General features: G+C 39.6%; 1 protein-coding gene and 1 pseudogene across 3 annotated transcripts in view; both read left to right on the plus strand.

Moving 5' to 3' along the window:
• LOC137173324 (NLR family CARD domain-containing protein 3-like) overlaps positions 1-22,274 on the plus strand; it is a 121,352-nt gene that overhangs the window by 92,353 nt on the left and 6,725 nt on the right. Inside the window, exons 18-22 of one of the 3 annotated variants that reach the window (XM_067578103.1) lie at positions 14,396-14,554; positions 17,180-17,235; positions 17,604-17,758; positions 18,206-18,252; positions 21,458-21,672. In XM_067578103.1, coding sequence (XP_067434204.1) covers positions 14,396-14,554; positions 17,180-17,235; positions 17,604-17,758; positions 18,206-18,252; positions 21,458-21,672 — 632 coding nt within the window. Of the gene's footprint in view, positions 1-14,395; positions 14,555-17,179; positions 17,236-17,603; positions 17,759-18,205; positions 18,253-21,457; positions 21,673-22,274 lie in introns of those variants that run through there. The other 2 variants (XM_067578104.1, XM_067578105.1) reach the window with 2 other exon arrangements.
• Positions 130-8,601, plus strand: LOC137173351 (zinc-binding protein A33-like; annotated as a pseudogene).

The following is a 22,274-nucleotide window of genomic DNA, read 5'->3' on the forward strand; positions in this document are numbered from 1 at the left end:
TTTTTTGGACTTAAAGGTATTGCAAATTAGTGAGCTTTGTGTCCTCTTCACTTATGATGAATAACTTCCATACTAACAACATCTATGTGTGTGTGGCTGCAGTGTCTGTGCACTGTGTGCGCGACTTCGGCTGTGGCTTTCTGTGCACTGTGTGCAACGTGCATGTTGTGTATGTGTGTGGCTACACTGTCTGTGCTGCAGCTGCTGCTGTGTGCGTGACGTGAACCATAGTGTGGCTAAGTGCAGAAAATTTGACCGGAAAAAATTGGATATATATTACTACTTTATCAATTAACAAGTTTGTGTCCTTGTCTTCAACTTCCAAGTCTGAACGCAGTCAATGCTCAAGTCCGAGTCATCAGTGCTCAAGTCCGAGTTGAGTCGCGAGTGCTGAAAATCAGGACTCGAGTCGGATTCGAGTCCAAGTCCTGGGCTCGAGCACTACGACACTGTCTGAGGTTTCAGAAGATAGTACTGCAGGAACGGATATATGCACAGAGGCGATATAGTATACAGAGGATATACGCCTTGAAGGCTGCTAATTCTTTTCTACAAGACTAAAAGTGACAGTAATTAGTGTGAATGGTAAAATCTTAGAGTTGATTTATATTATTTATTCATTATTTGTGTCGGCATTTATTGATATTCTGATTCTGAATTTATTATTTAATAATCCAGTATTGATGGAGGTGTCTTTTGAACACTGGAAATTATTTATTTGGCTTAATGTTTCAGGGAAATTTGAAATTATATAAGTCATAGTCACTGTCTACTAAATGAAAAATGCTCTTTATGGTCCTTTTGTTGATCAGACCGAAAATTAACACATTTAACTAGATGGTGCATCAGAAAACAAATAAAATATAAAATTTGGGAGTGATACACTTGAGTTTAATCTGTAATCTGTCTTCACTCAGTATGATCAACACTCAATAACTGATATCCAATAAGCGTGAAAGACTTAAGGACGGCTGTGTATCCTCGCTCCTCAGAGCAGGAATAAGCGCTTTGAAAAGCAATCATGATGGCGGAAAGGGTCAAGCGAGGGCGATCAAACAAGGGAACTGAGCCTTCCCGGCCACCCCTGTGACCGTCTGCATACACCGGGCAGATTCACAAATTACAGGAATTGTTTTTCAATGTTATTGTTTTCCTCACCCATATTCCGTGAAGACCCGCCTCTACTCTGCCTGCGATTGGCTCTTTTCACGTCACATGCCTGAATCTAACTAATCTAACCAACGAAGGCAACGAAAACTAGCCAATCAGAGGCAGAGTAGGGCGGGTGTTCGTCGAATGCGGGTGGGGAAAAAAATCAAACTGTTTCCGCCATATTTTGGCGCGACCAGACATACGTGGACCTGGACCCCACACTTGGAGGCGACTGGAAGAGCGGAGGGATTCACCAGGAGTAAAACGTTTCCTCGGTAGGAAGAAGCTATTAAGTTTTTTTCTGAGTTACTTCTAAGATATTTAATGTTAAGCTGTGGATGTATGGGAAGGCGGAGAAGCAGAAAAGGGAAAGAAAAGCCTCCATAGGTGAGTAAGATGATGGAAGATGTCCCACTTAAGAACACTATTTACTGGAAAGACAGGAGGGTTTTGACTCTGATTTCAGTGTGTACCGCTTCAATATAACCAACACAGACTGCCTGCAGCAGTCAAATAAAAACACCAGGTCAAAGACCCGCAGGGGTTTTGGTCAGAGGGTGTGGGGTTCCTCCCCTAAGAAAATTTGATATGATTTGACTAAAAATTATTCATTTTCACACAATTTTGGATTATTATCATTACAAGATTTATTTATAAAAACACAGTGTGCCTTAAAAAAATAATGATCACAAAACATTGGTAAAACAGGCTTATAGTGAATGGATTTGAACAGCAATTTTCTCATTCTCCCATAGTCAGGCTGTAGCCCCCTAGCCAGCTGTAGGGATGCTATGGTTAGAATTTTGTCTTTATCCGCAAACAACTTATTTGTCCTGTTTCATATCAGAGATACCACAGACTACATAAATGCCATCTCAGCACTTTTTATCTCCTTGTTGGAAGGCACACACCAGACTTCATGATGCAACTGATGAGGATTTATACTTTTGTTAATATTTGACTCTTGTTCCAGATTCTTCATCCCAGAGTTCAGAGCTGCAGTTCTTTGATCAGATTTCATTAAAGAACACTTCAGGTTAAAGATGAATTAGGAAAGCCACATAGGGCTGCTCGATTAATCAAATTTTATTTTCAATTACGATTTTGGCTTCCAACAATTATGTAAACAAGATAATCGACATAAAATTAATTGTTCTGCAACATTCCACTCTGGTTTTGTCTCACGTTATAAATCCAGCACATCGTGTGTCAGAGCAGTCAGAGTGCAGTGAGAGACAGAAAGACAGCAGAGTCTTCCTCACAGCATGATTGTGTCTGAATTTAACAATCAAATATTCAGTGGTGGAAACTGACTTATTGAGACATCTACAGGCTACTTTGTTTTAGTTTGACTTTGGAATCTATTATTTTAGATACAATGATGTTTCGTTGTAATGATGTAATGATGTCTCCTTTCATCCAGCTGCTCAGAGCTGCGCTTTCTCTGTCTGCAGCAGGGTTTATGTTAGCTGGTATATGCCGGCTTTTTGCTGGTATTGTGTTGTTGTTCGGCAGATGAAAATATCAATGGCCACAATGTCCAGTGGGAAAAATGCCAATTGCCAAATAAATAAATTCATTAATAGCATATTAAATAGCTTAATATTGTGTGACCTATAAGACATGTTGCCTAGACAACTTGCATATAAACTCTATATTATGCAGAAGTGTTATTTTGCCTCCACTGTTCAGACATTTAAAAGATTCACTGAGTGTTTGGTCAGAGTAATGACAAACTGTAAACAGTGTGTGATGTGTGTTAAATTTTGCTGTTGTAAAAGTCTAAAATCAAATAAGATTTCCATTCCTCTTTCTGCATGTTCATAAAAATGGTTAGACTACTAGTATAAAGTATACAAGTCAAGTCACATTTATTTATAGAGCACATTTAAAAACGACGCAAGACTAAAATGCACTGAGAGAGAGTCAAAGAGAGAGAGAGTATGATGTGTTCATGAAAAGACTAAACATGAAGGTACCAATGTAAAGAAATGTTGCTTACCTTGAATTTTGTCTTGTGAGCCAAAATGTGTCTTTGAGGCTGGGTGGCTTAAAATATTGTAGATAATTAATAAATCACATAAAATGGGAGAAGTAGTGGACACAAAATTAACCAGAGGTTCAGTCTTTGTTATCAAATTATACTTTTAGAATTGCATTATTTAGGTTTCTCATCTCCTTGATGTAGTGACAATTATGTCTTCATTATCATTTACTATGCATGTGTCTCCTTTGTTTCTAGTTTACATCTCAGACTGAAGTCCACAAGATGAGTGACTGTGTGGAAGAAGAAGAGGACACATCTATGAAGAATGACTGGTCTGAAGGTCATCCTCTAGACAATAGTGATGAACCTGGACCCTCAGACACAAAGTAAGTCAGTGTAACCTAGTCCCCTAGGTTGACAGCTTTGGGGCTATGGGGGTGGTGCTACCCCCATGGTCAAACATCAGCCAGACATTTCTCTGCTCTCTGTTAAAGAGCAGCTGAATTGCTGGTCCACCTTAAAAGTCAGTCCACCTTAAATGAGCCTGGTCAGGTTTGGTTAACACGTTGTTGCTAACTTCGGGGCTAACCCCCTTCAACAGACAGGTCTTTTCTTGGTCTTGAGGAGCTGCAGCATTTACTAACTGACACACTGTAGCCTGTACTGTACATTTAATGCCACATTGACAACTTACTGCTGAAGTTTTCCTCTGCACCACTCACATTCACTGTCACTTTTCTGCCACTCGCTCTCTGCACTTGCTCAATTACACACGCTCATTTACATACTCACCACACACACACACACACACACACACACACACATTACACACTGCCCAACTCCTTAATGGAGCTACACTACTTTTCACGTAGATGTCCTTTGAAGAATGAAGAGAGGGAAGATGACTCAAAACAATTCCACAATAACGTAGTGTTATTGTAGCAGCCAATAATGTAATAACTACCGTTGGTGTAATAACTGCTAATAACATAATATTTCCATTCTTAATGTAATAAAAGTTGATACTGTAATAACTTCCCCATCATGTAATATAAGTTTTAACCAATAACGTAATAATTTTTTGCACATAATGTAATAAGTTAAAATAACTGGATTTAAAAAATCATAAAAAATGTAATAACTGGAGGCGATAATGTAATATGTTTGTATCACTTTATTTAAGATTTATGTATTGGCTATAAAGTGCCACACTTCTATGACACTTACCCTTACTGTCGCCTCTTTCAAATAGCTACTCAAAAACTAGGAATTATGACTATTTATTTGTTTGTGGTACTTGATGGTCAGACCTATCTCTAGCTCTGCCTTCTACTTCTTAACCATTTGAGAACTAAATGAAGTGCAAGCACATGTTTGCAAACACAGACAGTTACTCTTATGACATTTAATATGAAATCTATACTCTTTGAAGATGCTTTGTCCTTGAATACAAAGACTACCATTTCTTTTCATGAAAAATGTCATCTTTAATTAACTGTATTTAAATCACTTTTTCAAGTAAACTGTTTCAACCACACTATTATAGCTATTCAGCACTCTCTCTCTCTCTCTCTCTCTCTCTCTCTCTATGTATATGTAACAAACTTGACTCTGACAAGTTACATGAAAATGTATTACCATCAGAATCCTTGCCCTATTTACATCCCTGGCTATTTGAATACAGTCATGACAAGCTCAACAAAGAGTCTAAAACTTAAGCAAATGATATCTGTAGTTCATTCCTGAAGATGTGTATTTTCTTTGGCAGTCCCCATAATTGACCACTAGATGGCTGTTGATTGACAAGTTATCCAGTCATGTGTCTCTGACATGAGGCTTTCTTCCTTTGTTTGCAAACTTCTGTCTTCCTTATTACACATGTTGAACGGTAATTAGTGATTTAATTTTATTTAGTAAGTATAGTTTGTTTAGGTGAGATTCATGCACATTTCATCACATCACAAATTAGTATATATTCTTACACTAAATATATAAGAAATGTTAATCTATGTGCATGAATCTCAACTAAATAAACTATAACTATATAACTTTATATAACTTTATAAAGAGGCAACACTAAGAGTAAGTGTCATGGAAGTGTGACACTTTATTGCCAATAAATAAAACTTAAAGTCATACAGGTATATCCTTACATTATTGGCTCCAGTTATTACATTTTTTATGATTTTTATTAGGGCTGTGTGATCAAATTTTATTTTTGATTACGATTTTGACTTCCGATGATTATGAAAACAAGATAATTGAGATAAAATGATTATTGTTTATTATTGTCATTTTGTAATGAGGCTCTCATTTTGTCTTGTGTTGCAAATCTAGCACACCCCTTCCTTTACAATGTTGCGCTTTCACCCCTCCCTAAACACCTCCAACAGGCGTTGAGTGTCTCTATCCACAGACTAGGCTGCCTTCACCAGGCAAACTGACAGCTGAAATTTACTGAACCAAAATAGTTTTTACGTCGGCTCCACAGGAAGAAATCATCAGTGTTTGTATTTATTGATTCATTGGTTTTATTTCCTCACCCACTGTAGCAAGTGAATCTGCCTGTAGTGAAACCGGGGCTAACGTTAGCTGGGAGGCTAATTGGTGCTTCTTCCGCAGGCTCCACTTAATTCAGCTGCCAGACAAACCCGCTGCTTCTTCCCACTTTAACCTGAATAACAAACCGGGGCTTGGTGCTCCGGTTGGATTCAAACGGAGAGCTGGGAGGCTAGCAGAGCGTTAGCCACAGCATGACCGGAGGGAAGCACAGCCAGTTAGCCTCTGCTAGCCTCCCAGCTAATCTGGGGTCTGGGTCTGTCGGGCAGCTGAGTGAAGTGGAGCCTGCGGAGGAAGCACTGGGACCGTCAGGATGAAACAGTCCGTGGAGGTGCTGCTCTGTTCAGCTGCACTGATAAGTAACCCCTCAGCTGACAGGATGTACCACTCTGTTTGAAAAAACTTTTTCTTCTTCTTTTTGGTTTATAACAGTGGTTGACAACCAGCATATTAGGTGCATTACCACCACCTTCTGCTTCAGACTGTGGACCAAAGATTGAATCCTACACATTAATCCTGTCTGTCTAATAAACTCAAAGAAAACTACTGCTCGACCCGCTTGGCAGGTTCATTAAAGTTCTTCCTTCATATATTGTCTTTCTTGATCATTAGTACAATCTATGATTGCATGTGTAATAATCTCCTCAGCCAGGTGGAAAAAATATGTGCATATATCAGCATTGGCAATCAGCAAAAATGAGTCAAAAAGTAATCGTGTTAAATAATCGTGATTTCAATATTGACCAAAATAATCAGGATTATGATTTTTGCCATAATCAAGCAGCCCTAATTGTTATTACCCAGTTAATAATGTAATAACCAGCCAATGATGTAATAACTTATTACATTATGTGCAAAAAGTTATTACGTTATTAACTTTTATTTCATTAAGAATGGTAATATTATTACATTATTGGCAGTTATTACATTAATGTCAGTTATTACATTATTGGCTGCTACACCGTTAAGATTCATTTCAGCCATTACAAAATTAATGGTAATTAGCTACAGCTAATCTTATCTGCCACTGTTGATATTTAGAATTTCAACCAACAAAAGTGATTGACAGCTAAAAATGGGAAGCTGCTACCTGGAGTCTTGAGGCAGCATTCTGCTATCTAATAATCTAAACTGTATTGGGAAAATGTTTTCATCAAAACTATACATGAAAGGTCTTTCATTTAAAAAGAAATGTGTTCATGTCTACAGAGAGAGGAAGAGGAGTGGTGTTTCTGTGGATCAGCTTTCCTGCTGTTCTTTGTGTCAGGATGTCCTGAAGGATCCAGTCTCTAGTAGCTGTGGACACTGGTTCTGCAGACAGTGCATCACCAGATACTGGGACCAGTCTGCTTCTTCAAGAGACTCCTCCTGTCCCCAGTGTGGGAAAAGATCCAGAACGAGTCAGACCAGCACTGTAGTAGCACAAAGTAAGACTGTAGATCTGTCTGCTGATCCTCATATCTGAAAACTCAGTCATCATTCATAATGCCAATTTGAATTTTTTCTACATAAAAATCTAAGCTCTTTATGTTATTTCCTCTTTTCTTATTGTTATCATTTTCATTTGGCTACTGAAAACTAATGAGATTCTCTGTAAGTCAAATACATTTTTGATGAGAACTTTTGTGACTGTCTTACAGTGGATGTTGGTCTGCAGGAAGTTTTAGATGAACATAAGATCAGTCTGAGGAGGAGATGTGAACATGTAACTGAAGGAACTGATGAAGCAGGAAGTAAAACTCTCCTCAACAGGATCTACACTGAGCTCTACATCACAGAGGGACAGAGTGAAGACGTCAATACCCAACATGAGGTGTGGCAGCTTGAAACCGCTTCCAAGATGAAGACCCTCCATGACAATGACACTCCAATCAAGTGTCACAACATCTTTAAAGCCTTACCTGATCAAGAGAGACACATTAGAGTTGTTCTGACAAATGGCATTGCTGGCATTGGAAAAACCTTCTCAGTGCAGAAGTTCACACTGGACTGGGCAGAGGGCTCAAATAACCAAGATGTCAGTCTGGTGATTCTGCTTTCGTTCAGGGAGCTGAACTTGATCAAAGATGAGAAGTACAGTCTTCTCATGCTGATCCATGTTTTCCATCCAACATTACAGAAGATCACAGCAGAGAAGCTCGCTGTCTATAAAGTTTTGTTCATCTTTGACGGCCTGGATGAAAGCAGACTCTCATTGGATTTCCACAACAATGAGGTTGTGTCTGATGTCACACAGCCTTCATCAGTCAACATGCTGTTGACAAACCTCATCGAGGGGGAGCTGCTTCCCTCAGCTCTCATCTGGATAACTTCCCGACCTGCAGCAGCCAATCAGATCCCTCCTACATTTGTTGACAGGGTAACAGAAGTACGAGGCTTCACTGATGCCCAGAAGGAGGAGTACTTCAGGAGGAGATTCAGTGATGAAGAGCTATCCAGCAGAATCATCTCACACATTGAGACATCCAGGAGCCTCTACATCATGTGTTACATCCCACTTTTCTGCTGGATCACTGCTACAGTTCTGGAGCACATGTTGACAACAGACCAGAGAGGAGAGCTTCCTCAGACCCTGACTGACCTGTACTCACATTTCCTGCTGGTTCAGACAATCAGGAAGAAGCACAAGTATGATGAGGGACATGAGATGAGTCCACAGGAGGGGATGGAGGCTGACAGGGAAGTTCTTCTGAAGCTAGGGAGGCTGGCGTTTGAACAACTGGAGAAAGGAAACATCATCTTTTACCAAGAAGACCTGGAGCAGTGTGGTCTTGATGTCACAGAGGCTTCGGTGTTCTCAGGATTTTGTACAAAGATCTTCAAAAGAGAGAGTGTGATCTTCAAGAAAACAGTCTACTGCTTTGTTCATCTGAGCGTTCAGGAGTTTCTGGCTGCAGTCTACATGTACCATCAATATCTTCCACTGTCTGATGGAGATGAATGACCGCTCAGTACATCAGGAGATCCAAGAGTTCCTGAAGTCAAAGAACAGATCAAAGAGGAAACTCTCTGAGATCCAGTGCTCAGCTCTGGCTTACATGCTGTTAATATCAGAGGAGGTTCTGGATGAGTTGTACCTGGAGAAATATAGAACGTCAATAAAGGGAAAATAAAGACTGATCTCAGCTGTGAGGAACTGCAAAAAGGCTCGGTTAGTACTGGTTGCTTATATTGAGGTGGACATGTGGACGCAACTTTAAAGAATTTGACCTTAAAGGAAAACTAAAGTTCATTACAACTTGGGTGGGTTGCTCCTTCCAGGTATAAAGTGGGTTCCCTGGTTCTTGTTCACAAATGAAGGTAATTTGGTCTACAAGATCATAAGGTGGATTGGTGTGGCATCAGCAGTAATGTAGACGCACTTGACAGTCATACTGAAGGTGGAGCTGAGCCTAAAGGCAAAGCTCTTCATTACCAGTTAACCTATGTTCCAGCCCACACCTACGGTCATGAGCTAGTGATGGAAAGAGTGAAATACAAGTGGCCAAAACGAGTTTTCCTTGGCAGGGTAGCTGGAGTCAGCCTTACACCTTGTCTATACAAAAAGCATAATATGAGCAGCATGTTTAGCAGAGCAGCAGCAGCAATGAGTGCTCCGTCTGTGTTTCTACGCAAGAGGTGTTCAGGTAGTGTTGACGTAAAAGAACATAAAAATGAATTTAATACAATTAAAATTAATTATTTAAGAGTTAAAAGAATAGAAAATATAAAAATAAGCTAATCAATTCTTTGACAGACAAGAAGCCAGTTTAAAGATCTGAGAACAGGAGTGACATGATCCACTTTCTTGGTCTTAGTGAGGACTCGAGCAGCAGCGTTCTGAATCAGCTACAACTGTCTGATCGGGGTTTTTTTTAAAAAAAAATTTTTATAGGAACACCAGTAAAGATACCATTACAGTAGTCAAGTCTACTGAAGATAAATGCATGGACATTTTTTACCAAATCCTGCTGAGAAGTCAGTCCTTTAATTCTTGATGTATTCTTCAGTATAGTAGGCTGACTTTGTAATTATCCTCATGTGGCTGTTGAAATTTAGGTCTGAGTCCATGACTACACTAAGATTTCTGGCTTGGTTTGTGGTTTTTAACATTATTGATTGAAGCTGAGTGCTGACTTTTAATTGTTCATCCTTGGCTCCAAAAACAATAACTTCAGTTTTATCTTTGTTTGATTGAAGAAAAAATTTGGAACATCCAATCACTGATTTGTTCATTGCATATACTCAGTACTTGTATTGGACCATAGTCCCCTGGTGATATAGTTATATGTCAATTTGTGTGTCATCCACATAATTATGGTAACATATTTTGTTGTTTTCCATAATCTTAGTTAATGGGAGCATGTAGATGTACAGAGTACACAACACCTGGCTTCCACCAGCTAAGCAGCTTTCAGGAGCCAGAAGCTGCCAGCCTCACTCTCTCTCTATTCCATACCTTCAAAAAACATACTGCCTCTTAAATTCTCTCCAGAATTTGAAGATGGGGAAGTAACAGTGAAGAATCTGGTGGAGAACAGACTGCAGGATGCAGTACAAGGACTTCTTAGCTTTTTAATTCTTCAGGACAAATTAAAATCCCGAATGTAAGTAGAAAATGGAACTTGCTAAAAGCTGAAAGAGTCCTGCACTGCTTGATGCTGGGTCTGACAGTACCGTGATGTGCAGTAAGACTCTGACACCATTGGGTCATTATTAGCAGGACTGGTGCATGCACTGACCATTGTGGTCATGGGTCAATTGTCATGTTTTTTTTTTTTTTACCCTAATGTGCTTTTAGTATTTACGATGTCTCAGATCTGCCTCAGTTCTATTTTGAACATCACAGATTTATATATATTTGTCATCATAGGCTTTCTGGATGTGAAATATCAGCCCTACATTGTAAAACTGTGGGCTCAGCGTTGAAGTCCAACCCCTCCCATCTAAGAGAGCTTGATCTGAGTAACAATTATCTGGAGGATTCAGGAGTGGGGCTGCTGTCTGCTGGACTTAAGAGTCCACACTGTAGACTAGAGACACTGAGGTCAGTTCAATTTGTGTTTTACTTTTGTCTGTACATTTTGATCTTTTTAATATGAGCAGCAGGTTTTTTCTAAAACATGTCTTGTAATTACAGACTTCATAACTGTGAAATAAAAGGGGGCGGCTGTGCTTTTCTGGTCTCAGCTCTGAAGTCAAACCCCTCCAATCTGAAAGAACTGGATCTGAGTCGAAACAAGCTGCAAGATCCAGGAGTGAAGCTGCTGTGTGATCTTCTGGAGAGTCAAAGCTGTAGACTGAAGACTTTGAGGTAGACAATGTATATTCCATTTAAATGCTATCAGTGGTTTCTCAAAATACTTCTTTACAAAAGTGTCTCTCTACAGACTGAACTCTACTTCGACCGTTTCCCTGTTATATTAAATCTTAGTTACCATGACTCAGAAACAGTTGTTGAAGAGGAAATCTAATTAAAACTATCAGCTTTACAGTACTTCAAGGGAAATTCTGGTATACTGTACTTCAACTTTGTGTATTTCCCATAAATATGGCAATTGCTAACTTTACAATCACCACCGTGGGAGATGAAGACTCATACAAAACAACATATATCAGGCAATCCGTGCAAGCCTCCTACAGCTTTCCGAATAAACATGATCTTTTTATGTGAATAAAACTTGTCTCTTTGTCTGACTGAAAGTAAATACAGAAAATAATCATGTTGTGTAACGGCAGAGGGATCTACATCCAGATTAATTTGCCTGCTGTCATAATCTCCCTGCCTGTCACAGTGGCCAAATTATGCCAGGTTGGAAAAATACTGGAATATTTACAGTTTCTATATTTATTTTATATTGAATTTATGATGCTAACAAGAAACAGATGACAAGACAAGGTTATTAGGCAGGTTTACAGCATGGAAGGAAGGCAAGGCATAGGCATCAGGGATCAATATAACTTAAGGGTCAAAACGCAGAGTCAACCAAGACAACTGCTCACCAGAAAGGGCCACATACATAACTTCTCAAAACCAACCTTACACCAAATCAGAACAAACAGTATACGGAAACAATTAAAATACTATACTTTAAGAAGACAGTTTTAAAAAGGATGGTGACTTGGTGTACCTGAGTTCCTTAGGTTGGTTATTCCAGAGCATTGAAAGACTAGAAAGTGTATTTGGCAGATGAGCAGGGAGGGGGCATCATCGTCATTTGCCTTTGTCTATTAAATATATATTGCTTTGCTGTTGGTGTTACTGTTGTAACCTGAATGGCCCGAATGTGGGCCCAAATTCCCTACTAAATACATGCTGTCTCACTCAGTCAATCTTCACTTCCCGTGCTCTCTTCATTAATCTCTAATGCCTTACAATGTGCCTGTCATTCACTCACAAAAAGATAGTGTCAGAGCTCACATGCAAGGCGCTGGCCTGCCTATTGGGAGCAATTTGGAGTTCAGCGTCTCATCTGTCAAGGACACTTCAAAAACGTATCTGTTGCTGTCAGTGTTCTTGACCTGCACCCACACAAAACCATTGCCCTACTTAATAGACTGCAAATACAAAATTACAAAAAACTGTTATGTAGTTAATTTATTTGTTCTTTACTTAGACTGAGCCGGTGCAGTTTGTCAGAGATCAGCTGTGCTTATCTAGTCTCAGCTCTGAAGTCCAACGTCTCCCATCTGAAAGAGCTGGAGCTGAATAAAAACAAGTTGAGGGATTCAGGAGTGAATCTGCTATCTGCTGGACTGGAGAATCAGCACTGTAGACTGGAGACTCTGCGGTAGGATATTTCTTTCCCTTCTATGTGGAACACTACTTGCATATAGCAATATGTAATGCAATAGTTTTATTTTTCCTCTTTCTGCAGATTGTCAGAGTGCTGGGTCACACATCAAAGCTGTTTTTCTCTGGCTTCAGCTTTGAAGTACAAGTTTTCTCATCTGAGAGAGCTGGATCTGAGTAGAAACAAGTTGAAAGATTTTGGAGTGAAGCTGCTGTCTGGTGGACTGAAGAGTTCTAACTGTAGACTGGAGACTCTGAGGTCAGTTCATTGTCATCAGTCTCTTGCAGATGCTCCATCTATGAAAAAAAACACAGGCTTATACTTATATTTTTTGTACACTGATAATATACTGCATTTAATCTGTTACTAATGTGTATCCTGTAAATACAGGCTTCAAAGGTGTGAGCTATCCGAGATTGGCTGTTCGTCTCTGGCCTCAGCTCTGAAGTCCAGCTCCTCCCATCTGAAAGAGCTGGATCTGAGTGACAATGAGCTGCATGGAGCAGGAGTGAAGCTGCTGTGTGATTTTCAAAAGAGTCCACACTGTAGGCTGAAGACTCTGAGGTCAGTAGTGAGTTAAAGTCAGTCCATGTTAATGAGCCAATGTATTTGTCACTGAGGTGATATTTTGGACAATACAGTTAGTATCCAATCAAAGATCCAGTATTGTCAGGTAGCGCGAATACTTTCTTACCTTAGTGTTGAAGGTGTGAGAGGAGAATGGAGCAGAGCAGTGAAGTCACCTTTTCATTAACTGATTGGCATCCACTGCTTGATTCATGCTTTCTTAATCATTTTTTTATTAGTTTATTTGTCAGGGACGATGCAACAAACATTGTAACAGGTTAAAGTAACATGAAACAAATGTATTGCATATAGGATTTCTAGCCAAGGCTAATTTGCAACCCCTGTCCATGGTTAGGCTTTTCTACTTAAAAATAGTCATAACATATCATTACCAGAAATACATTAATTAAATAGAGCGCATAATAAATAATGACATTCTCAATAACAACAGTATTTACATCACTTAACAGTCAATTTACAAGTGTTGCGTATGTGTGCACATGTGTATGTACCTAATTCATGGCTGTAATGTAATGTATGCATAATATTTATAGGTGCATGTGTCTGTGTACATACTTGCATAGTCTGTATTAGCGTGCATGTATGTTTATCTGTATGTATCTGTTCCTCTATCTGTGTACATGTCCATGTGCATGTGTGCATGCACAAGTGCGTGATCACTGATCAATGATCACAGGTTTGGTTTTGTTTCAGCCAGTGTTTCACTTTTTCATTAAACATTTTTAGATCAGTTTGTATTTTGATTTCTGTTGGTAGGACATTCCAAAGATGTATTCCTTTTACTGAAAAAGATGACTGACCGAAAGTAGTTTTGCGCTGTGCTTTTGTATGTTTTGCTGATCCTCTTGTGGTGATTCTATTAGTGTTTATTTTTGTTACATATGGACAAAGTACAGCTGAGGCAATTATTCAAACATTAAAAAAAAATCAGTTTGATAAAAGAGAACTTGTTAAAGCTATCATAACTAAGCAACTTGTACTTTTTCAGAATTATACAGTGGTGTCATTTCATTTACTTCATCATAATTGGCATCATCAGCAGTTTCCTTTCATATTCATACAGGTGTGCAGCGACACCATTATAAACTGACACTTCTCATTGAGTAGTCTCCACCACCCCAACCTCCTCCTCATGTCTGAAGTTTTTAATAACGCTGAGTAAACTAAGACTTAATATTCATGTATGTTTATTAAGAGGGGATTGGTTGTCCTGAGTCTCCCTCAAACAGCACAATCTTTACCTCCAACTCTAACTGTATAATCATTTGCTATAAATGGTCATTTACATGATGTTAGTGTCTCTGACTGAAATATATTAGTGTATATATGTGTCTAGGTTCTCTGATTCTAAAGGTTCACCTGTCACATTGACTGGAAACCAGAAGATGAGTGGTTGTGTGGAGGAAGAGGACAAATCAGACTCTTCAGTATCCACCTGTGTGTCCAAAGATCATCCTCCAGACTTCGGTGATGAAGCTGGATCCTCAGACTTACAGTAAGAGAGAAAAATTTAGTTCAGTAACTTATTTTTCTGTGCTGATTAAATCACTTAATTTCATTAGGTAAAATTATTTATGGCATGTGTTGTGCACCTGTGTTTACACCTCCTTTAACCACCTGTTCTTGCAAACATGAGTACTCAGACTTGTCATAGGTTTAGTTGGTGGAAGTGCACACAGACCTCACAGAAAAGCAGGAATAATTGAAAGCAGGAGCTTCTGTATCTCCTGAATCATAAATTTAACTCAAAGGTCTGCTTTTATGTTGTGTTCCCACCATACGTGAAGTGGATTTTCACCTTGCTTTACTTGCAACTTTGGCTGCAGGATCATTTGTATTTATTCGCCCTTTGAGAACAACAGAGTTTACTTCCGCCATTAAAGTAACCAACATTGCTGTGTTGTACCTGTTGTGGAAGTCCCAGATACGTCAGAAAACCAAACACTGTCGTGTCTGGGTCCATAACATCATCTAGAGGTGCACATAGCTCTGAATTTCCTTCAGGAACTGCATCTGGATGACAGCTGCTTCCAGTGCTACTTCAGGCTGTGCCTAACAGCTGTTTATAATAGAGAGCAGGAGGAAGGACAGCGGCTCTGCTGCTGCTTCAGACTGTTGCTTATTTGATGAATGTGGGCGCTGATACACGAAAATGAACTAATTGGATTTTATTTCTATAAAGAAACCAAAACAATAGTATGAGTGGTGGGCAAGTAATGTAATTGGTGTATGCCCCAACACCATGTAACACCGACTACCACAGCAAATCTAGTACAGTATCAGTCAAAAGTTTTGACACACTTACTCACACAAGTGTTTTCCTTCATTTTACTATTTTCCATACTGTAGAACAGTACTGAAGACATCAAAACTATAAAATAACTCTTATGGAATCATGCAGTAAACAAAAAGTCTTAAACCAACCAAAATATATTTCATATTTTAAGATTCCTCAGAGTAGCCACTGTTTGCTTTGATGACAGCTTTGCACATTGTTGGCTGTTCTGAACCAGCTTCATGAAGTCGTCACCTGTATGTTTTTTCAACAGTCTTGAAGGAATTCACACATATACTGAGCACTTGTTGGCTGCTTTTCCTTCACTCTGCGGTCTGAATCTTCCCGAACCATCTCAGTTGGGATCAGGTTGGGGGATTCTGGAGGCCAGGTCATGTGATGCAGAACACTGCTTCTTGGTCAGATAGCCGTTACAGTGCCTGGAGACTTGTTTTTGATCGTTGTCCTGTTGGAAAACAAATCATGGTCCCACTAAGCACAAACCAGATGGGATGGTGTGTCACTGCAGGATGTTGTGGTAGCCATGCTGGTTAAGTTGCCTTGAATTCTGAATAAATCGCAGTGTCGCTGGTGAACCTCCTCCTCCATGCTTCACGGTGGAACCCACACAGATTATCCTGATTTACTGACCTTCATGTTTTACAGCAATGATAGACTGTTGTTTCTCTTTACTCAGCTGAGTGGTTCTTGCCATAATATGGATTACTACAGTAGTGGAATAGGGATTAATTTGCTTTATACGAGCACTAACTCGTAACAACACAGCTGATTGTCTCAAATGCATTAAAAAGGCAAGAAATTCCACCAGTTAACTTTTAAACAGCACACCTGCTTGATGAAAACAATCCAGGTGACAACCTCATGAAGCTGTTTCAGATATTGCCAAGAGTGTGCAAAGCTGTCATCAAGGCAAATATGTCTTCAGTATTAATATCAGTCTAAATAATAATAAAATAATAAAGAAAAACCCTTCAATGAGTAGATGTGTCCAAACTTTTGACTGGTGCTGGAGATTTGTCCGGTATTGGGGGTATAAATAAATATTATTTGTGACACTTTATGTATTCTGCTGCTCTTAACATGGATGAAAGGAACTGATGTGATTGGCTGTTATTTGATTATATTTACATATTCATATTTAATTCTTTAATTCCACTATAATTCCAGATTAACACTGTCCTTGACCGAAGATTTTCCTGGTCAACTTAGTTTTTAGTTCAAGCCGTTAGTCGACTAATCATCGCACATTTATGATATTAACTTAATTATATAAATATGTATATTTTGGGGGCATTTTGGGGGTATCAGAAAAGGGTTTGAGTTCCAGGGCTGAGAGAGAATGTTATAAGTAACTTTGTAAAAACTGTGCTACTTTACAGAGAAATAAACAACCATAATAATGAGCTTTTGAAATATAAACAGGGGAGCAGACTGTTATTGACAATTCTAACAGAATCTTCCTTTATATGTAGTTTCAAATTAAAAGCCCTCTAGTGTTACTTTTTAACCTAATTTTGACATGACACAGTTCCTGCATGGAGTTAGTTGTTTTTTTGCCTGTGTCTAACCAGACAATGAAAACTTGGTCAAATAAAACTCGACTTTCATCAACTAACAGTTGGTCAACTATTAGGGGGCAACCCTAGTACTCCACACTTCATGTGAATTAAGTTATAGCTGAATTGGGAAGTCCAGTTGATGATGAAAAGCTTGGTGGATATGTGGAATCACCAGTTATCTTTAGTGAAGAGATATAGTCTGATTATTTGAACCCTCTTCATAAGACAGCCCAGATAACTGCTGTGTTTGTATTTATTTCCACAGGGTGGAGGACAGACGAAAAAGCGCTACACCTGACAGACATAAAGGATGTGAGTGTTGTGAGTGTCATCAGTTCAAAGTGTGATTGTGACATGACAAAATACGCATTAACATGCACATAAAATTCAAACTCTCTGAGGAGAGTCTTTTCTGATTGGCTGCTTGACTGTGACTTTAGAGAAGGTTGTACCAGCATCTGGTTCAAAAATAGTTTGGCTGACTTTGCTGCATTCAACACAGTTCTCCTGCTTCCTGACTGATGATCAGTAACAGACACGTAGGAGGCAGCTCTAGAAACCTATATGCTCATTTTAAACAGGTGTCTGTATGAGTCTTAGCCCACTGGGCCACAAGGATGTCCAGAAGTGAGTTTAAAATATGTTGTCTGTCTTCTCCTCCACATCTCATTGCTCTAATCTCCCACCAGGTCCGTCCACATCCAACACAACGTTTGATGTGTCTGAGGAGAACAGAGAGGATCAGCTGTGTCCTGATGATCCAGAGAGGTTGCAGCAGCAGCAGCAGCAGCAGCAGCAGCAGCGTGTGTGCAGAGAGAATCTAACTGAGACAAGTTACTGGCAGGTAGAGTCAATACAAATGTCCAAGTTTTACTTAACATGTTTATTAATTTGCTATTGATCAGACTCAAGTTCCTCTGGAGGACTACTCCTCATGTCTAAACTCAAAACACGATTCCCTGTCATTTATTATCTTCAAGCCCTTTTTTCCTCTCCTCTCACTCTCTGCTCCTTCCTCCTCCATCAGAAACTCCTCATAATTAATTTCTTCCCCCTCATCTGTGAAACCACCTGCTGCTGTTCAAAGTAGTCCTGCAGGATCATTTCACTGAAAAATGTAAAGTTACAGCGCAACTAATTGTTTAGTCATGTGGACTAGCTATAATCAGGTGATGAATAAACAGTACAGAGTGCAGGTGAAGTAGAAACTGATGCAGTGAGGATCCTATCATCTGTACGACTGTGAGAGTGAGGTGGTCAGTTTCTGTAACTGTCACTTTCTACATTGTAGGACTTCACACCTAAAGTGCTGACTGAGTCTGCAAACATTTCATACAGGTAACCAAATCATAATGTAACCCTTTCACTGTTTGCTCATGCTGTGTTTATTACTGCCACAACAAAGTAACAGAAAGATAACTCTGGCAGGCATATAAATTAATATAATTATAATAATAATTATAATAATGAACCCAAATATACGTTTGTAATTTCAGTGTATTAATGAACTGTTTTGCATGTAATGAGCAACAAAGCCAATTGAGCCCACAAATGTATGTGTACAGTCTATGAGAGTCTATGTAGCATGTAACGTTACGTTGAAGCTCAGAGGAGTGAAGGGCAATAGGGGATACGCTGAGCAAAACTCTACCCCATTAGGCTACCCCATTCTTGCTAACTTTGGAGCTAAGCCCCTTCACTTTTCCAGCGATTGGGTAAACAATAGACATAACTTTTCTTTGTCTTGAGAAGCTGCAGCATTTAGTATCTGACACACTGTAGTCTGTACTGTACATTTACTGCCAGATTGACAACTTACTGGTAACCTTTTCCTCTGCTCTGCTCGCATTCACTGTCACTTTTCTGCTGCTTGCTCTCTCATTCCACTTCTGACTCGCTAAGCACACACATTACGCACTGCTCTATTAAGCAGCTACACTATCAAGAGCTTCGCAGGCAACGACACAGAGGTTGACTCATGTTTTGGAACAGAGCTGCACAGAGCCCCCCCAAACGCTATTGATTTCAGAATGAACGGATATTTGGCATTACTTTTGGTATTAGAAATTTTTTTTGGCCTGGTGGGTGTTCTCGTTGGCCTGGCGGCCCACCAGGCCTGTACAATTATAGGGGAAACACTGCCCCCCTTACTTTGTTTGCCCTTCCAGCCCTGCCAGGCTATTTTTTTTTCCTTCTGGCCCTGCATTGGCTGAAAACTTAACAACAAATTACTTCAGATTCAACTTGAAACCCTATCTCAAAATCTTCTTAAACAACAACAAAGTAAATAAACACCCTTCAGAGAACAAAAAGACTGCATATTATTACATTTCTTATGGCTTTCCAACAGTTAAAGGAAAAGTTATTTTTAAATGCATATAAATAATACCACTACACAAAGCCAACACAAATACATGGGGCCCGATTTTAACAATCTAAGCACACAGTCTGAAGCGCATGGAGCCAGTGCATTTAGGGCTTGTCCAAATCCACTCTTTCTAGTTTAACAGCGGAAAAAATGGTTACTGCGTCAGGTGCAATCATGGGTGTGTTCTTGGCATAACATGCAATAAACCAATCAGAGTGTCATCTCCCATTCCCTTTAAAAGCCAGATGTGCATGCACCTTGGTGAATTGCTATTATAACGGTGGATTTGCCAAATAGTAAGAAGGAACGCTTCTCTGCAGAGGAAACAGATCTGCTCATGTGGGAAGTGAAAGCGGACGATGCAGCACGAGCACACCAGCCCCTTCTGCTCTTGAACCCTCCAAAGAAGACCCCCAGTTTAAGATCCTGTGCATTAAGTTGTTGCAAATTTCTTTTAATTATTTTTTTTGAAAAGGTTTATTTTTTTAATTAGGCCTACAGCTTTGGTTCTCTTTGAAATTGTTTTGTTCAGTCATGGATTAACAGGTAAAATCAGCGGGGTTTTAATTGCTGAAAGTATGGAAACCTGATCACTATAATCTCACAAATGTTAAAGAATATTTGTTAAATATTGTTCAAAAATTGAATCATTCATTTTAATTATGTAAAAATCATCATACACAGTTGTGAAGACTTTATCAGCTCTTCAAGGTGCTGATCCTGCGGCTGGCAGCAGCTAGGAGCTGTCCAGATTTATTTCCTTTGTTAGTTTAATCACTGTTTTCACCTCATTTATTTCCTCTTGTCCTCATGTATTGATGTTGTAGAAGCGGAGTAGGGGTTTGTGGCAGAACTTCACCTACTGCCAAGGTGCACGGAGAAGGGAGAAGAAAGTGTAAAGAGGTCAAAACACCAGCAACAATTGCAGTATACAGAACAACTTTAATGTTAGACCAATGCGTTTCGGCTTTCGGCTGATTTTTATGTAATTAAAAGCTGGCCTTCATCAGGGTCATCCCTGATATTATGACTAGCCACTATTACATCTATTTTTTAAAAATATGTTAATGTACACAATAATAATCTTTCACATCGTAATCCTTTTATTTCTAATCTTATGCATTTTTGTGCGCTGCTGCGCATCTCTGTGTGTGTAACAACCAGAGTGTACACGTGTTGTGCATCCGCCTATGTAGGTGCATATTACTGTCCTGATAACGTGCCCTTAAAATAACAGTGAAACACTGTGCCACTGACTTCAGACCCGGTTTTTGTTGGTCAATCACACAATCGCTTTCTGCTGCCTCCAGACAGCAATGCGCCAACAATGCGCTTTACCACACCTCATTTTAATGCAGACACGCCCATTGGTGCTCAGATGGGCGAAAGTGCATCTGCTATTTAAACAGTGTGGGGGCTGGACAGGAAAATGACAACAGCGAAGGTCTTAAACTAGCAAATACACCTGTGTCGCGCTTGGCACCAGGTGTAAGATAGGGGGCCTATGGTCTTAAACCAGGGTATTACAATAAGATGGGGCATATGTCAACTTTGAACCTCGTCAACTCTTTTCAGTGATTACACTTCACTTCCTTTCAGACAATTCCACTCCTCAGTTTAGTATCGGTCAGACTTGATTGCTGTCCAGCTTCACACCCACCGCTGCTGCTATTATTATTAGTAATTTTTAAATTATTTTTATTATTATTATTATTGTTGTTGCTGTGCTTCTCTGTGTGTCTCTCTCTCGCAACCCAATCGGTCAAAGCAGATAGCCGCCCACCTAGAGCCTGGTTCTGCTCGAGGTTTTGTTGTTGGGTCTTTTTAAATTAAAGAGTACGGTCTAGACCTACTCTATGTGAAAAGTTCCCTGAGATAAATTCTGTTGTGATTTGGCGCTATATAAATAAAATTGACTTCACTTAACTTGACTCAACTGTTGTTTCAACTCCTTTCAGTGATTGCACTTCACTTTTAACACTTTTCATACTCCTGCAGCTGCTGCTTCACTCACATCTTATCCAGCAGTTTGCTCTCCGGCTTTTTAAGCACTGCAGCAGTCACAGCACATTTTGTTCAGCAAATTCATTCTTTAGTTTTTATTCATTCAAACCAGGAAAAAGACTGGATGAACTTGTGTTTGTGTTGTGTAATCAGCTCCTCTGGGTCCTACAGGTTCAGGTGTCCTGGTCCAGGTGTGTTCCAGTGTACTTTGACCAGAGTGGTGTTTGTTATGACTCAGGAGGCGGAGCTGCTGTACAGTACTGTCCAATGGGATGAGCGTGTCCTACTATCAGCTGGCAAGATGGCTGCAGGGCCACTGTTCAACATCCAGAGTCCTGATGGTGCTGTCAGTCAGCTCCAGCTGCCACACTGTGAAACCATGGATGGTAAGCTGATTGTTGTGGTTTGTGAGTTTAATTAAAACAATGATAAGACTCTTGGCAGTGTCCTCTACAGGCTGCAGAGTTCTTTAAAGCCACAAGATCAACAAACACTCTGATGATTTATCTGTTCTTAGAGTTGTACCAGCAGTGGAGCTAAACATGTAAAGTTTGTCCTAAGGGTGGTGCTAGAGGAAAAAAAATCATAGGGTTCATCATCGGGGGAATGAATGTGTTCAGTAAATTTTAGAGAAATATTTACTTAAAGCCCTTAATGGGCAACATCATATCTTCTCATAGTTCATAGCTCATAGTACCCTATTACCTCACTAGAACACTGCGGTCCCAGAATGCAGGCTTACTTGTGGTTCGTACAGTCTCCAAAAGTAGAATGGGAGGCAGAGCCTTCATCTGTCAGGCTTCTCTCCTGTGAAACTATCTTCCAGTTTTGGTCTGAGATGCAGACACTGTCTCTGTATTTAAAAGTAGGCTTAAAACTTTCCTTTTTGAAAAAGCTAGCTATGCTGCTATAGGCTTAGACTGCCGGGGGACTTACCATGATGCATTAAGCTCCTTTTTCCTCCTCCCCCTCTCCATCTGTACGCATT

This window comes from Thunnus thynnus, chromosome 21, assembly GCF_963924715.1.
Source record: "Thunnus thynnus chromosome 21, fThuThy2.1, whole genome shotgun sequence".
NCBI lineage: Eukaryota > Metazoa > Chordata > Actinopteri > Scombriformes > Scombridae > Thunnus > Thunnus thynnus.